This window comes from Cynoglossus semilaevis, chromosome 16 (assembly GCF_000523025.1).
Source record: "Cynoglossus semilaevis isolate Cse_v1.0 chromosome 16, Cse_v1.0, whole genome shotgun sequence".
Lineage (NCBI taxonomy): Eukaryota > Metazoa > Chordata > Actinopteri > Pleuronectiformes > Cynoglossidae > Cynoglossus > Cynoglossus semilaevis.
In genome coordinates, this window is record NC_024322.1 from 14,816,486 (window position 1) to 14,829,797 (window position 13,312).

Consider the following 13,312-nt stretch of genomic DNA (forward strand, 5'->3'; position numbering starts at 1 on the left):
TGGGTGAGGAAGGAGGGGGGAGGGGGGGGGTACAAAAAAACAAAAGGAAAAAAAAAGGAAAAGAGAAAAGGAATAAGCAATTGATTAAGAAAAACGATGGGAGCAAGAAAAAAGAGTTAGTGGTGAAGGGGGGGGAGAACAGGGGGAGACGGGAAAAGAGAAGAACACAGAGGCTTAGAGAATAAAAAATAACTGAGTTAACGTCAGGGGAGGACAGACGTTTCTGCTGCTCCGTTAAACAAAGTGTTTGGTCATTTGGACAGAGGCCACGGCGCAACGAGGAAATTAACTGTCAATTCACTGGGTTAGAATCTTTTTTAAGAGTAATGTTTGACCAAGTTCATTCAAATCACTGATCAACAGTTGAGCATCGTTTCATTAAAGGGAATAAATGAGAGTAAAATTTAAACCAGCTCTTCAACAGGACCAGGTCACCCTGACTGAGGGTGAGACAGACAGACAGACAGACAGTCAGTTAGTCAGTCAGACAGTCAGTCAGACAGACAGGCAGTCAGACAGACAGTCAGTCAGTCAGTCAGACAGACAGGCAGACAGACAGACAGTCAGACAGGCAGACAGACAGTCAGTCAGACAGTCAGACAGACAGACAGACAGTCAGACAGACAGGCAGTCAGACAGACAGTCAGTCAGTCAGACAGACGGACAGACAGACAGTCAGACAGACAGAAAGACAGTCAGACAGACAGACAGTCAGGCAGTCAGTCAGTCAGACAGTCAGTCAGCCAGACGGACAGACAGACAGTCAGACAGACAGAAAGACAGTCAGACAGACAGACAGTCAGACAGTAAGTCAGACAGACAGTCAGTCAGTCAGTCAGTCAGACAGTCAGTCAGTCAGACAGACAGTCAGTCAGACAGACAGTCAGACAGACAGACAGACTGGAGCTGAAACATCGATTAGAAACTGCTGAGTTTTTCAAAGGTTTTTCTTTTCACTTTTTTTTAACTTCCTCAACAGAACATATTGATTTGGACGACGTAGGTGTCTGAAATGGTAACGCCACCACCTGGGGGGAGCAAAGTGAGCAAAAATGGTCTTTCTAATCTTGAAATTGATTTTTAAAGAAAGACTTGGAAAAAGCTGAAGTTGTTCAGAACAAACGCTGTTGGTCAACGGGGACATAAATGTCCAAGTGTTGAAGTTGTCTTCGTCTAAAGCTTCAAACTTTTACCCAGAATACAATCATTCAACACTTTAATAATGCATGTCTTTCTGATCCTGACATGTTTGTATTATTATTATGTGGTTTATTTACCATAGTACTTTTTTACTACAGAAAAAATGAGGAAAAACCTCAGGGCTCAGTAGGTGGAGAACAGACCTCTGTGGCTTTTGGTGAGTTTTTTTTTTTGGCCAGTTTTCGAGCAGGAGTAAAAACAGAAAGTAAAGGTTGAACCAACAACAACATGCATAAAGGTGCACATCTGGTCCAGCCTGAGAACATGCATGTTGTCAACTGTGTGAACTAATGTGCAGGTTAAACTGTTTTCATGTCAGTCGTTATTTTGACAGAAAAAAGAGGAGAGAGTGAAGAAGAGGAGCTGAACTGATCCAGGCCTGTAAAAACTGGAGCGGATTCTTTGATTCTACATTTACTCTTGGATTTATTCATGATTTCACACTGTATTTAAAAGGAAAAACTAGATTCTGTTAAAAATAAAACATCTGCTTTACAAATTTCCCCCGAGGAAATAACACAGAGTAACAGAATTCCAACCATGACTCGATTCTAAAACACTGACCCAGTTCCACAGAATGGAAAAAACACTTTGACATTTTACTGTGAGCTTCACACTTGACAACATGTCGGACAATTCTGTGTAAAATCTTCACCACAGCGACTGTTGACAGCTAACAGTCCTAACAGACGCCTGTGCTAACATTAGCTACAACAGTCCACAGAGACACAACAGGGCTAAAGTTAGCTAAAACAGTCCTGGTACCGATACCAGAACTAAAGATGGAAGGATAAAGAAAATCTTTTGTTGTTAAAGAAAATGTATTTGATCCATCAACCAGGATCATTTCACATTTTTCCATTCTATGAAAAAGCCCTTCCTCAAGATGAATTCATCACAAAGCCTGTATTTTAATTAGATTAATTTACGGTCATGTCCCATCACTAATTATAGCTCAGCATGGTGTCACATGGTGTCACATGGTACAGTACTTGTGCTGTACTCGTGTTGATGTGCCCAGTGGCTCTGACTGAGTGAGGAGCAGTGGTGTTGATGAATAATATAAAGGGATGGATGGATTTGACACAGAGCAGCTCAGACCGGTCTGATCAGTCAAGCCTTAGATGAAGAAGACACAGAGGAAAGAGAGAGGAGAAGAAGAAGAAGAAGAAGAAGAAGAAGAAGAAGAAGAAGAAGAAGAAGAGTCTGTGGTGAAGATAAGAGGACAGGACAGAACAGTAGAATCTAGATTCTAGACACTGAGATACTGCAGTGTCTGTAATGTCTGTATCTAGTGTTAGATATGCACATGCATGTGAGTGGCAAGATTCCACAGGAGCGCGTGCATGTGGGCGTGCTACCTGAGGTGGACTGTCGGTTCCTGCGGGGGGAGCGCGTGAGGCGCTGGTAGGGGTCGGCGGCTCCGTACAGCTCCAGGGTCGACATACACAACAGGATGGTTTTCTGTAAGTAGTCCACGATCGCAAGGCCATTGCAGTTTCCAAACGCCAAGCTGGAACACACACACACACACACACACGTGTCTGTCTGACTGAGATGGAAAATTCACTGATGTTTTTAGAAAAATCATCCTGTATCACAGTGAGTCTATTAATCCTAGACTGAGTGTTGTACTGCTGAGCTTTACTGATATTACAACATATATGTGTGTATATATGTATATATATATATATACATATATATAAAAGCTATATTGACTGCTGCTCTTTTGCCTTTGTCCGTCCATCGTCAGACCGTTGACGTTAGTATTTCCTGTTTGTCTAATGTGTGTTTTCACGGTCACTACACTCTGGTTGACAGCAGGTGAACTCAGAGGAGCAGCCGGTCACCGTGGTGGAACAGTGGTCATTTGACCCAGGCGTCAGTGAGTGATAAAGCCGGCCGTGGTGTGACTTACAGGCCGTAGGCAGAGTTGATGTCCAGAGTGGTGATCTGCTGCGGAGGTTCTCCGTCCACCCAGAGCAGCTGAATGACCAGCTCCGCCTGGTAACCAGGAGGAACACGAACGACTCTGTCTTTGACCCTGACGGCAGGGTCACAGGAACTGGACGTTAATGTCAAACTTGACTGAAACCTTAAAGAGTACAGCTGTACCTGAGGACGTCTTACTTCAGGTATGGTACGCTGTCCCTGTTACTGTCAGGAGCTCCACTGTTGGGACTAACAGGAAGTTGGTGATGAGGCTGAGGTGAGTGGGAGCCAGAGTCAGGACAGAACGGAGGGTTTTCATTCTCTGACGGAGTGATGACGTCATCTGATTCACACTGCAGACGGACGTCCAGTGACTGGACAACACACAGGACATGGAGTCATGACCAACTACTAATACTACTGCTGTACTACTACTGTACGTGTTCTCAGAGACGTTTGTCATCAGACCACTGAACGAATCAGCTTCAACGTTGATAAGATGAGGATCAAGTTATTGACAGGAAATTAAGTTTCAATCCTGGTTCAGTACAAGCTGCCAAATACTGGATTCAAACTTTGTGTAATGTCTATGTCTTAACCACAGCCAACAGTCGGAGAAGCTTCAAGAAATGATGTCACGGTGTGACGTCACTCACCACTATCTGAGTGTTGGCGTCGTGTTTGCTGAACCTGTAGAGGATGATGTGAGCTGAGATTCCAACCACACAGAAGATGCGGCTGTGAGGACACCAGCTGACCATCTGGACGGCGAAGGGGTCTTCTTCTACCAGGTCTGCAGACCGCCCGTCACCAGGCTTGGGTTTGTCGAAGACCTTGGAGGTCTTTATCTTATACAACATCTGGAGAGTGACTGGATGTAGAGACAGTCGTGGAGAAATCAGGAGGACGTCAACGTGAATAAACGTCCAACAGAGAAATGAAGTCAAGCTGAGCTGAGCCTTCAGACAGATCCTAGTTTATTAAACAAACTACGGCAGTGGCTTGATAACATGTTCTTTAATGACAATTACTGCTCTGAAACTGGACGGCTGAGTCTGGATCAACGGACGTTTTTAAACTTTTAAATGTAGTTTAAAAAGATCACTTACTTGCAGACGCGTCCCAAAATTTAATGGATCCATCGGCGTGTCTGTTTACAGAGAAACGTTTTTTAACATTTTAGACAAAGACACAACAAGAAGCTGTGAGCGAAGAGTTTCATTTATATCTAGTTAATATTATTAACTATCAACGTGACCTACCCTGTGATGATGACTTCTGGGTAGGTGTGGGAGCCTAACGTCCATGTCCCTCCACTGATTGGCCACTCCTGACACGGACACACACACACACACACACACGAGATGATTAAATTATTAGTGTAACTGTGTGAGAGATGGGGGTGGCACTATGACCCCTGACCCTCAGCTCCCAAAACCACACAAAGTGATGTCAAAATGGCCGACAGAAAACCAGTCTGAACAAATGAAAGCCTTTTGTTTCTTTTGGACGAGAGCCAATCCTGAAGTGTCGTTGGTGAAAAAGTAAAAACGAAGACAAAGAAAATGTCCTCACTGTGGAGGATACGGTCAGAACTAGGAATAAGACGTTTTTCATTTGTCCCAATGAGACAGACAGTTGGTGAGCAGGGAGAAATCAGACCTAAATAAACATAAAAAGACTGTGATTTGGAACAGAATTGAAAATACAATAAAACCACAGTTTTCACCACTACCTTATGGCTGTAGCCCGTTTTCTTGTGTTTAGCTCCGATGGAGTAGAGGATGGGGATGATGTCGGGGGGGCAGTCGGCAAAATAGGCTGTGCAGGTCACAGGCGACTCGTGGACGTCCATGGGGTAAGGGTTCTCAAAGACTGGGAAGCTGCGAGGAGAGAGGCAGACGCTGTCGTTGAGTTTCTCAGCTCTTTAATTTAATTAGCTAATTAACCAAGTCACAAATTAAACGCTGGTGTTCTGCTGCTACCCTGAGGTTCGTCTCAGCCAGTGTGTTCATCTAGAACTGGGATTTGATTTGGCTCCTCGGAGCAATTTAATCATTTTGGAGAAGAAACCATCTGAGCTTGAGTGAAAATTCATCTTCAGTTTTTTCTTTTTGGTTCAGATGTGAATATGAGCTAAATGTTTTCACTGACATCATCGTAGCTGAACTGAAACACGAGGCTTCGTTTGGACAGTGTGTGTCGAACACGTACTTGCTCTGAGTCAGATCAACAACAATTAAGTCTTTCTCCAGAAGAACCACCACAGCGTAAGGATCCTGGACCTCTGGAAGAGGAAGACAAACCACAGAACATCATGTACATTTGATATTAAAAACAAGAGCAAAATAACCCAAAGTTATAGGGTGTTTATTACTGTAGCTAAGATGCTAGGTGCTAGCCACTGCAGGACACCAACGAGTGTCCAATGTGATAAAGAATAAAAGATCAGAAACATGAACTGCAATTTCACTCAAATTAAAAACCTCAACACACCTCTAGGAGGAGCTACATCAAACCCTGTAGAGTGAACCTTTAAGGAAAAACTATTTCAGACTGACTGTAAAAATTCATCAGGTTATTTCATCCAGCCCTGACATCTCTGGCACTTGTTGGGATTTTGCCACAGTCTTATTTGATTGCTCTTCTTGTTTATGTGCGTCTGGCTCTCACCCACACAGTCATTAGTCGTCCTTTAATCAACTGCAGTTCTTGAGGACCAGTTCACCCTCCACAGCCGACAACTTCCTTATTCTCAGACAGTAATTCCTGAAGGTTTTAAGCCTTGACGGCTTGACCTCACCGTTGTTGTACGGAGTCTCACAGAGAACCATGAACTCCACGATGGGATGGTCCATCTCCAGCACCGTGATGGCTTTGCCGTGCATGATGGTTAACGTGGGTCGGCGTCCTGCCTTGTCATACGAGAGGCCGCCGGAGAAGATGACAAAAGGCTCGCTGCATCAAAACAACAAAAATCTGTTTAACCAGTCACTGGTCGTCATGAGGTGAAAAGTCATAACTCGTTAGTACTTATTAATCAAGAGCTGCTGATACATTTAAATGTCCGACTGAAACATAACCTCTGTCCAACGTGTGATTCATTCATATTAATGATTATTAATTATTAATGAAAACATCATCTCAGGGATAACGTTTCAGAAACAGCCATAAAAACCTCGATGGCTGAAAAAAAAAAACAGCAGAAAAAAATGGAATGAGTTTAAATGACATTCAAAGACAAAAGCAAAGCTTTAAAATGTGTCACTGTCTCCACTATAATGGCTTATTGGTGTAAAAAATAAAGCCTAATTCAACCAGTGAGTGGTCTAAAAGCACAGTGTAATTATGGGTAATTTGACACAGTTTTACAGACTGTAATTATAGAATAACTGAGTGTCTGTGGTGGAGGCTGGTGATTATCTCCAGCTGTGAGGCCTTCAGTCACAGTCCAGGTGATCTGGGAGGTTTGGACCAACCAAACTACAGAACACTTAACTCGTTAACTAAGTAAAGCCTTAATTAGCCCCAGTATCAGACCTGTTCCTCGAGGTCTTGTATTCCACCTTCAGTATGGGTTTACACGACTCCTTCCTCGCGTCCTTCTGTATCTTACCTACGGAAACAGAAAGAAATTCTATGAAATGATTATAAATGACATAAACACAAGCACCAGGATATAAATAATGTAAACATACATATATAAATATATCTTTACATATATATATAGGGTCATGTGGGCGTGTCACTCACCATGAGGGAAGGTGACCTGGAACGGCTTTGTTGTATTTCGGAGATTCCACAGTGTTAAGCTGCCGTCGGAGTGACTGCACATGAACTGTTTCCCTTCGTGATGCCAGCTGACGGAGTGAATGGCCTGGAGCAGAGAAACACACGGTCAACGGGCGATACACCGACGGAAAACAAAACTAATCTAAGACCATTTTGACTCGTGCTGCAGCAGACGTCATCAACTAACGTCCCTTGAACTGAGACACACACGTAGAGCAGCGCTGGCTGCTGACCAACACCTGGGGGCGCCGGAGACCCGAATAAAAATCACAACTATTTAACAACAAAGTGATCAAAAGAAACTCATTAGGGAAGTAAACTGACAAACTTCACTCTGACAAACAGAATAAGAAACTGTACGTATAAATATATTCAGTTTTTTTAACTAAAGTAAATACTTTCAGATTCATTTATATGTGACTGTACATACGGGCTTTGGGCGGACCGTGAACCAGTGTTTTGGTCACATGACTAGATGACAGCCTTTCATTCCTCACCTTTAGATCTGTGCCTTCTTTACAGTAATATAAAATACTACGACTCTTCACTTGTCTTTAATTGTGGAGTCTTTCAACAAAGGTCAGAAAAACAAAACCAGACTCTGGTGGTTAATCTCCGACGCTCGCGGCGCCTCGTCGCACCAGAGATTCTTTTCTTCAACCTGTTTCACTTGACAGTGCCGTGTGCGAGCTGTCACGCCGTGTCTGGGTCACCAATTACTTTTACTTCTTCAAACAGCAGTAATTGGTTGTCGGAAAACAGGCGGCGAAATACAGCAGTTGATGACAACCAGACACCTTGTTAAAAAGAAGGAAACCTGCGTAATCTGGGCTCAGAACTGAGGCACACTGATCTGTTATATCTATATCTATATGTTTATATATAGAACGAGATCTAACAGAAACACAGGTGATGTTGCTACTGTAAGGCAATAGCACTAACCACTGCTCCACCACCTCACACAGGGTATAACACAGGAACTATCCTTTAATAACTGTCAGTTATAACATTCACCTTTGTTGTGAGGAACCAGTGGTGGAAAAAATTAAGGCCAGAGATGAGAGAATAAAACCTGATGTCACCAGGAGACGGAATTATTTCTACACAAAATCTAGCTGGAGGTACTTATATTTATTAAAGATATCTATTCATCTCACAGTCCTGGCACGGTGAAAAAGACTGACGTCAGCTAAAATGATTGGTCCTTGGCGTCTAGCTCTGAATCAAAAACAGGGCTGGTGATGTAGAAATGAAAAATAAAAAACTCAACTTTACCACATTCTGATATTTTATACTTCCCGCTGCTCCTCCAGCCGACACTAAAATGTGAACCTTAATAAATATTATTTTCCCAGTTACAGGCTGAATTTCTCAGGAAGACATTTTTAATGCCGGGCTGACACGGCACCAATAAAACCAGGAGGTCTTTATGGAAACACAGCGGCACTCACCTCATCATAGTAGATTCTGAAGTCGGCCTTCTTGCCTCGGAGGTCCCATTGTACGACGGTTCCACTCTCAAACCCTATGAGCAGCTTCAGCGTGTGACAAGAAACCAGAAATAATGAAGTGATGAAAGATATCTGCCCACAGTGAAGCAATTTATGTAACGGCGCTCATTTCTGTAATGTAATGTACTTTTTTGCCAGTGGCGCCCCATATATTTTTCCTCGACCTTCTCCTTCCTCTTTATTACTTTATTAAGACCCAGTTTGGTCTGATTGCAAAGTTCCTCGGCTCCAATCTCTCCCTTTAATGGTTTTCCTGGGGCTACGAGTTTTAAATTATCATCAGCCTTAATGAGCAGATCGACTTTTATTTCATAACTTTCCACTGACTCATTAATGCTGTTTCTGCAGGAAGTCCTGTCACTCAAACATATAACACGTCTGCAACCGAAGAAAAATAAATATATGTGGAATAAAGTCAAAACAAAAAGCTCAGAAATTCTATTTGGAAACAGAGAACAGATCGATGCCAAGGTTCAAACCTGAGGAAGATTTGAACCGCTGTCCTGTCATAACGTCTTCACATCCTGTCAAGTCTGGTTTAACCCACGGGCAGGAAAAAAAAAATCTATTAAACACAAAAATCAATGTGCTCCCTAACGACCTCTCCTTTTACAGAAACCGTCACTTGCCGTCACTCTCTGCACCAACCAAACTGCAGCTCGGCCCTGACAAACCAAAGGTGGTGTGTCAGCCACCGCTGCCTCACATCCTGAAAATCACACTGAATATGTGGAAACCTCACGGCTCAGAAACAGACCCTGAGCGCAATAGGAACGGGTTTTTCATTGCCTCAGAGCCTGAAAGAAAAAGTGAAATGTGAAATGAAAGGAAGGAATATATATATACATATATATACACACGTGGACAAAATTGTTGGTACCCCTCAGTTAAAGAAGGGAAAACCCACAATTCTCACTGAAATCACTTGAAACTTACAAAAGTAACAATAAATAAAAATTTATTGAAAATTAAACAATCAAAATCAGCCATCACTTTTGAATTGTTGATTAACATAATTATTTAAAAAACCAAACTAATGAAATAGGGCTGGACAAAATTGATGGTACCCATAACTTAATATTTTGTTGCACAACCTTTTGAGGCAATCACTGCAATTAAACGATTTCTGTATTTGTCAATGAGCATTCTGCAGCTGTCAACAGGTATTTTGGCCCACTCCTCATGAGCAAACTGCTCCAGTTGTCTCAGGTTTGATGGGTGTCTTCTCCAAATGGCATGTTTCAGCTCCTTCCACAGATGTTCAATGGGATTCAGATCTGGGCTCATGGAAGGCCACTTTAGAATAGTCCAACGCTTTTCTCTCAGCCATTCTTGGGTGTTTTTGGCTGTGTGTTTTGGATCGTTGTCCTGTTGGAAGACCCATGACCTGCGAATAAGAAAAATTCTTCTTGTTGGAATCTCAGTCTGACTTTGAGTCTCGTCTAGAAACGTTATGTCAATTAAAAGTGTTTTATATAGAAATGAATGGAATTTACATCAATACACTGTGAAAAGCTGTGAGGTCAAATGTACGTCTGTAAAATGTCTCTCCCTGTCTCCTTATTCTTCTCCTTTTTTTTTTCCTTTTTTTCCCGTCTTCTTCTCCTTCTTCTTCCTCTCCTTCTTCTTCTTTTTCTTTTTCCCCTCCTTCTTCTTCTTCTCTCTGCTCCACTCTCATTTATTTTTCTTTTCGTTCTTTCTTGACAATCAGTCATTCGATTGACTTCCCACTTGGTGGCTGACTTCTTTGAGGACCTGTTGATTTCCAGTCCCAACTCAATTTAAGTCTGTCAATTGAAAAATGGCCGCCCTGCCAGGCTGTTCTTTGTGCCACTGCCACACACTGACAGCTCCGTCTTTAACAGGGAAAACAAACTCTGAAAGACCAGATGTACAAGTCTAAATTGTTAACAAGTGCCTGAAAAACCCAGTTGTTAGTTTGGAGTTTTTTAGGTTTTTGTCGCCTCTTTATTTCATGGAATAAAATGTTTTGATTGGAATTGTTTAAAATATATAAATATAAACACCTCATCCTATTGTTTACAACAAAACCATTATGTCATCAAAACAAAATGGTCATAAAACACATTGTTGTTTTTTTGCATTGGTTTGTTGAGCAGTTTGAGTTGGAAAACAAAAGTAAAAATGCTCGTTGTGGGAATTGCCAAACATGTCAATGTTGATTACAGCAGACGGAACATCAAGCACAAACCTAATCATCACCGTTCATCAGTGGGTTCTATGAACTGCAGCCGAGTGTGTGTGTGTGTGTGTGAGGCTGCCGTGTTTACCATAATCCACTCCCGTCTGGTTTTTATTTCTCATTTTGGAATGAATCTCCTGCAGATGTAATTGTGCATTAAATATGAAGTGAAACTCTTTGAATTTCAATGAGAAGCTGACGCTCGTGTTTGAAAACAAAGGTCCCGGGGTCAGTGTTTTCACCCAATGACAATCATCTCAAGTAGGTCTGCGTCACGTCTGTTTGGTGTTTCCTATAATTACACGTCTGTCTGGGACCGACATGTCAGAACAGACAGTCTGGAAGAGAGGAAGAAGGTGAGGAAGGAGGTGAGGAAGGGGGGGAGGAACGAGGGGAGGAACGAGGGGAGGAAGGAGGTGAGGAACGAGGTGAGGAAGGAGGGGAGGAAGGAGGGGAGGAAGGAGGGGAGGAAGGAGGGGAGGAAGGAGGTGAGGAAGGAGGGGAGGAACGAGGGGAGGAATGAGGTGAGGAAGGAGGTGAGGAAGGAGGTGAAAAAGGAGGGGAGGAAGGAGGTGAGGAACGAGGTGAGGAAGGAGGGGAGGAAGGAGGGGAGGAAGGAGGGGAGGAAGGAGGGGAGGTCTCCTCTGCTCATACTGCTCTACTTAAAAAAACAAACCAAATAAAACCAAGTCCCCACTTATCTCTATTCATGTTTGGAAAAGACAACCCCCCCCCCTCCACCCCCCCACCCCCCTCACTCTGAGGCTCCCGAGGAGTAAAAATAACCCTGTTTGTTCAACTCCTCATGAACTCCACTCTGGAGTGAAGACGTGGAGACAGTACACGTCTGTACACCAACAGACGAGAGACAGACGGACAGACCAACAGGTCAACAGGTCAACAGGTCAACAGGTCAACAGGGCAACAGGTCAACAGACCAACAACTGTTACTGCAGCTCCATTCATGTCAGTGGTGGAGATGGTTCCACATTATCTCCATATCAAGGTCTGAGCTTCTAAACACCGACACGATGATGACGATGATGAAGATAGAACCCCAAACACAGACACCCAGAATATTCACACTTATGTAACGGAGCAGATAATATTAGAGCACCATCTGGGTATAAACTGAATGTTCTCAGGTGGTTCACTCATCTCTGTAAAAATCATTCTCAAATACTTCATTCAAAATAGAACCAAACTCTTATCTAACAAGATGAAAAAAACTTTGAAATCAGTTTCACGTCCGGCTGTTGTTTGTGTCTTATATTAAAGCTTCTGCTGAGAATAAATTTAAAAAAACTGATAAATTTAGTTACAATTATTTATGAATGATTCAAAACAATATGATACTGTACCATTCAATACTACATGACACAATATAGTATAATAAAATACTATCATATTGTATTTTATTATACTATATTGTGTCATATATTAAAACTGACTCTGTCAGCAGTGACCAATCACTACAGAAACAATCATTTTGATGTCAGAGCTCCGTCTCCTCCAGTGGACCAGCGCAGGACTGTCAGACAGAGCTCCGTCTCCACCAGTGGACCAGTGCAGGACTGTCAGACAGAGCTCCGTCTCCACCAGTGGACCAGTGCAGGACTGTCAGACAGAGCTCCGTCTCCTCCAGTGGACCAGCGCAGGACTGTCAGACAGAGCTCCGTCTCCACCAGTGGACCAGTGCAGGACTGTCAGACAGAGCTCCGTCTCCTCCAGTGGACCAGTGCAGGACTGTTAAACAGAGCTCCGTCTCCTCCAGTGGACCAGTGCAGGACTGTCAGACAGAGCTCCGTCTCCTCCAGTGGACCAGTGCAGGACTGTCAGACAGAGCTCCGTCTCCACCAGTGGACCAGTGCAGGACTGTCAGACAGAGCTCCGTCTCCACCAGTGGACCAGTGCAGGACTGTCAGACAGAGCTCCGTCTCCTCCAGTGGACCAGCGCAGGACTGTCAGACAGAGCTCCGTCTCCTCCAGTGGACCAGTGCTGGACTGTCAGACAGAGCTCCCACTCATCACTCATCAACCACATGGTGCCGACTGCTCACTGCAGTTTGGGCTGTGACAAGGAAACAAGACGCCTGGGGAGGAAAGTGACGCGTGACTGACACTGAGGCAGAGGACTGACAGGATAACGCCACACCAACACTGTGTAGGTGGCTGGGAAAAAAACAAACAAAAACTGGGCCATTTGTATAATTGATGCTGACTTAAACTGTGCAACATAGTTGACAAGGTTGACAAGTTCCACAGGATCAGCAACAAAAACAACCAACATCAGCACGACGGCTCGTATTCACCTTAGACACGTACTCTGATACTGTACTCTGATACTGTACTCTGAGACTGTACTCTGACACTGTACTCTGACACTGTACTCTGAGACTGTACTCTGACACTGTACTCTGAGACTGTACTCTGACACTGTACTCTGAGACTGTACTCTGAGACTGTACTCTGACACTGTACTCTGAGACTGTACTCTGACACTGTACTCTGACACTGTACTCTGAGACTGTACTCTGAGACTGTACTCTGATACTGTACTCTGACACTGTACTCTGACACTGTACTCTGAGACTGTACTCTGATACTGTAGTTTTACTGTTTTTTCGATTACTTTTTTAACTCTTTGTTGTCATATAATCACATCGTAATAATC

General features: G+C 43.3%; 1 protein-coding gene across 1 annotated transcript in view; it reads right to left on the bottom strand.

The window, feature by feature from the left end:
- Window positions 1–13,312, bottom strand: part of stxbp5l (syntaxin binding protein 5L) — a 34,848-nt gene that overhangs the window by 16,622 nt on the left and 4,914 nt on the right. The window contains exons 4-16 of the mRNA XM_025063728.1: window positions 12,779–12,810; window positions 8,376–8,539; window positions 6,886–7,009; window positions 6,673–6,748; window positions 5,936–6,090; window positions 5,347–5,419; window positions 4,868–5,015; window positions 4,395–4,462; window positions 4,242–4,282; window positions 3,789–4,003; window positions 3,331–3,506; window positions 3,119–3,244; window positions 2,562–2,713 (exon numbers count right to left, since the gene is read on the bottom strand). Coding sequence (XP_024919496.1) covers window positions 2,562–2,713; window positions 3,119–3,244; window positions 3,331–3,506; window positions 3,789–4,003; window positions 4,242–4,282; window positions 4,395–4,462; window positions 4,868–5,015; window positions 5,347–5,419; window positions 5,936–6,090; window positions 6,673–6,748; window positions 6,886–7,009; window positions 8,376–8,539; window positions 12,779–12,810 — 1,550 coding nt within the window. The remainder of the gene's footprint in view (window positions 1–2,561; window positions 2,714–3,118; window positions 3,245–3,330; window positions 3,507–3,788; window positions 4,004–4,241; window positions 4,283–4,394; window positions 4,463–4,867; window positions 5,016–5,346; window positions 5,420–5,935; window positions 6,091–6,672; window positions 6,749–6,885; window positions 7,010–8,375; window positions 8,540–12,778; window positions 12,811–13,312) is intronic.